Source organism: Sinocyclocheilus grahami, unplaced genomic scaffold (assembly GCF_001515645.1).
Source record: "Sinocyclocheilus grahami isolate Dianchi unplaced genomic scaffold, SAMN03320097.WGS_v1.1 scaffold847.1, whole genome shotgun sequence".
Lineage (NCBI taxonomy): Eukaryota > Metazoa > Chordata > Actinopteri > Cypriniformes > Cyprinidae > Sinocyclocheilus > Sinocyclocheilus grahami.
The window spans coordinates 420,154-424,847 of record NW_015506026.1 but is presented as its reverse complement, the minus strand read 5'-3'; the positions used below and the strand labels follow the sequence as shown (position 1 = coordinate 424,847).

General features: G+C 37.0%; 1 protein-coding gene across 1 annotated transcript in view; it reads left to right on the top strand.

Annotated features, from left to right (window-relative positions):
* The first annotated feature begins 4,224 nt into the window (after positions 1-4,224).
* Positions 4,225-4,694, top strand: part of LOC107562900 (dihydropyrimidinase-related protein 3-like) — a 29,577-nt gene continuing 29,107 nt past the window's right edge. The window contains exon 1 of the mRNA XM_016247654.1: positions 4,225-4,607. Within this exon, the coding sequence (XP_016103140.1) occupies positions 4,230-4,607 (378 nt within the window). The 5' untranslated portion in view covers positions 4,225-4,229. The remainder of the gene's footprint in view (positions 4,608-4,694) is intronic.

Sequence of the window (4,694 nt, the reverse complement as noted above, 5' to 3'; positions counted from 1 at the left end):
GCAATGGAAATGCAACGTGAGTCTTTACAAATGAATTGTATAGACATTTGAACTTTATATAAGACAGTTAGTTGAGGATGGTTAACTGGTTTAGTTTGGCCTGGTAAGGCACAGAAAGCACTACAGCCACACAAAGTATTTGTTGTAACCTCTGTAACCAGAGAAAGTCAGTGCAACCGACACCTGTTGTACTTCGCTTCCCCTCTCTCTGACACTAATGCAATATTAACAGCTTTGTGCTTCCTCTAACAAGAGTAACTTCAGCCACCTCCACTGAGATACCGGTGAGTGTAAAGTATCTGTGGAATATGCATTGGCTGGAATATTATGGGTTAGGGTTAAAACTGCAGGTGAATGTCATCTGACACAGAAATACAAACCAGAGCCAGCCTGTGATAAGCCTATCATTTCATTAAGGCTTTTCATAAGTAAATTTAAACATCATCTGCCGAGCACTCAGCGCTCCAGACGGATGCAGCTGCTTGGAAATCATCCATAGCTTATTTATCAATCAACACTGATTATAAACCAGTAGAAGCGTTGGTCTGTGACAAAAGAGTCTGTAATGCTGTCTGGACACCATCAGGGTTAAAGTTAGTTTACAGTAAAGCAATAATAGCAAAATATTAAAATGACATCATTAATTATCTCTAAAGGTAATTAAAGCATCTTCCTGCCCATCTCTTAGGGACTCATGCTTTCTTAAATGTTGATTGTGATAATAGTTACAACAACAACAAACTTTACTTTAGCCATGGATGAACGTTTGATGTATAGTCACAGTGCATCACATTGATAAATGATTCATTAAGCAGATAATGCTTGTGTAGGGACTGGATCCTATAGCCTTGTGAGAAGATCTCTCATGCATTTTTAATTCTCAAATGGCTAACAGTTTCCCAGTTGCATTGTGCAGCCTGAAACATTGTCTTTTGTTGAAAGCTTTATTTGTAACACAGCGAGTCTTAGAGTACGAAACTGTAAATCCAAATGCAGTTGATTAAAGCAATAAAATAACAATTTACTGAAAACTTACTTGCCCCCAGGCCATCCAAGATGTAGATGAGTTTGTTTCTTCATCAGGTTTGTAGAAATGTAGCATCGCATCAGTGTCTCAGCAATCGATGCTCTGCAGTGAATGGGTGCCGTCAGAATGAGAGTCCAAACAGCTGATAAAAACATCACAATAATCCACAAGTAATCCACACCACTCCAGTCCGTCAGTTAACATCTGGAGAAGACAAAAGCTGCATGTTTGGAATAAACAGATCCATCATTAAGACATTTTAACTTCAAACCATCGCTTCTGGTTAAAATACGAGTCCCCAATCCATAATAACACTTCCTCCAGTTGCATAATAATTACTTGAAGGAGATTTAGAGTATGAGGATGGGAATATTTAATGCAAATTTTCCCAGTGAGCAAATATGTTCCTTGGATAACCCAATGAATCAAACAACCTTTTCCAAGAAGCGAGAGTGCTTTTCCTTGGTCTCAGTTGTAAATAGTGGAAAGCTAAACAGGCTCAATCATTGCTCAATTGGTAAATAACAACCAACAGAATGTTGCAAAGAATGGTAACACTTTAGTTTAGGGACCAATTCTCGATATTAACTAGTTGCTTATTAGCATGCATATTGGCTTTTTATTGGTACTTATAAAGCACATATTAATGTTTTATTCTGCATGATCATATTTTAGATCCCTTAATCCACCCCATACCTAAACTTAAAAACTACCTTACTATTAATAAGCAGCAAATTAGGAGTTTATTGAGGCAAAAGTCAAACGTAATAGTGAGAATTGGACCTTAAACTAAAGTGTGACCAAAGAATAAAGTAAACATTGAATATTTTTACATTACTTTGAAATCTATAATTTTAGGAATATGAATAAAAGCAATACCCTTCAAAATCAAAACCTTTGGTCATAAATGTTAAAGGAAAAGGATTAAAAGCTTACTCTTAATCCACTGAAATGTGCTGCTAATGATTTTATATTTGATGATTCACTGGTGCCACTGAATTGTTCCCCACTGTTGTCTTTGTTTTGACACTCCTATGTCTCTGCCTCTGGCTAGACTGATATGTCATGTTCAATATAGTCTCCTACATCAGCACTCCACCAGCACACGGTCCAACATGACCCCTCCACCAGGACACCGTCTACTAAAAACCTCTTTCCAGCACAGTGAACCACCTGTATTCTGAGATGTGAGTGAACTCAACCATTTTTCATTTTTATTTTTAATGCTGAAAGTAAAAGGCGTCTTGTAACACTTTACACTTTAAGGTCCCATTTGTTAATATATTGCCATAATTAAAGGCATAGTTCACCCAAAAAAGAAAATGATGTCATCATTTCCTCACCCTCATTCCAAACACGTATAAGTTTCTTTCTTATGTTAAACATAAAAGAAGATATTTTGAAGAATGCAGGTAATCAAACAGTTGACTTCCATAGTATTTATTTCCCTACCATGGAAGTCAATGGGGACCAACAATTGTTTGGTTCTTCAAAATATCTACTACGCACTACTCATATGGCATAGAATAGTGCATAAGTATGCGAATTGGGACGCACCTAGGTCTTATTATTGGGAGATACAAGGGTCTGTAGTACTTACCATTGGAGAAAGCAACTTGGATCACGTGTGCCTTGATAACTAATCATATTACAGTCTTTAAATCATTGAATTTCAGTCAGAGTTGTGCGACAGTCAATCGCCGTTTACTGAGATAAACTAAATCCTACCTGTCGCAAAAAGTCTGTGACTTCTCTTATAAAACGGCATTTTTCGGTCTGAACTCTAAAAATAGTTCAATGTAAAACTATTGTTTAATGGCAAACAAATTGAAGATTAGCTGATAGGTTATCGATTCATTAAATGATAAGCTGTTTCCTCACAAAAGCTGAAGCCTCTCTTCCATTGATGGCCTCTGGTCTCCTTCCCTACGCTTTTTTGGCTAAAGGTTGCAGGCTTGCCTTCCGGTGTCTTTGGATCCGCTGACCGTGATATACTTACAACACTGAATTGCACTCACTTAACTCCTCCAAAGTTGCAAAAACACATAAAACTACATACGGTTGCCTAGTTCATGTTAGCTCAAGTCCATTTAAATAATATTAACAGATGCAACTTTTGATTTTAATAATGCATTAGTAAATGTATAAATTAACATAATAAATGCTTTAGAAGTATTTTGCATTGTTAGTTCATGCTAACTAATGGATATTAACAAATGCAACCTTATTGTAGAGTGTTACCAAGCGACTCCTTGTGCTGGTTCTCTGTTGTCATCAGCATTCACTCCGTCAGCAGACAGAGTCTTGTCATTGTGCTGACTGGAGCAATAGCTGCTTCATCAGTGACACAGGATTTCTGCTCTGAACTGCACAGCCAGTGATTTTTAAAGCTACAGCACCTGAAGCGAGCGCCCATGGACAAAGAGTGGGTCCTGCGCCAACCGAGCAACTGCTATTCAATGCTTACACGTACAGCTTTCTTACAAGGTATAGTTATTGTATAGACCTGCTTGACGTCGTTACTGGGGGAAAAATAATAATAATAATAATAATAATACAACTGACATATTTTTAAACCATCAACACACAAGTAAAGACCAGTTGTTAGGAGATGAAAAGATGGGGGGAAAATAAAAATATAAAAACAAATATCTTTATATAAAAGTCGTGAATCTGGAACATTAAATTTAACGATTAAAGTTAATTAAACACAAATAAATAAATAATAAAATAAAATAAAAATGTAGATTAAGATGTAGATTAACATTTCCTATATTTCTTAATGTAGAAAGCTGTTAACTTGGTAATTATAAGCAATGCATTCATTATTTATATCCAGCAAAAATAAGAACAAATAAAGAAAATACAAAAATGTCACATTTTATAATAAAATTAATTACATAATGCTTATGTGGCCATTGTGCTGATTCAAAAATACATTTGAAAACGTATAAATTAATCTTCGAATGTAACCCAGTTTACGATCTGATTTTTTAAAAAATCCTTAGGATTTATTTACAGTTAATTTTCACAGAAAGTATGGCAAGAATTAAACGTGAAATTCTGAAGTAGAAATACTGACATAGCGCTTTCTTATGCTACAATAATCTGTTTTACGCAACTTCGAACAATCATTTGTATAATTCAATAAATGTTATAATGAAAGTTACTGAAGATTAGGCTACTGTTACCTAGTAAGTAAATGAGTATATGTCAGCGTCAGGTGTGCGGCAGTGAGGCGTGGGCTCCGGGACCGGCTCTCAGTCTGTCTCCGGTCATGGCAGCGCGCGGTGATCTGCCGGTGTATCTGGCGCGTCCGGGCACCGCGGACCAGCTGCCGCGACAAAAACACGGAGGGTTGTTTTGTAACGTAGAAGGAGCGTATGAGAGCAAAACCATCGATTTTGACGCTCTTACTGTCGGTCAGCGAAGCTCCAGGAGCCCAAGAGCCACAAACAGAGAAGAGCTGAAGCCTTCAAAGCACGAAACGAACTTTCCAGCTGCACACAGTGAACGCGAGCCTGAAGACACGGTGCGCATCAAGAACGCGTTTGAGAAGGAAGATCCACAAAACCTGAAGGTAACTTATCTATCTATCTATCTATCTATCTATCTATCTATCTATCTATCTATCTATCTATCTATCTATCTATCTATCTATCTATCT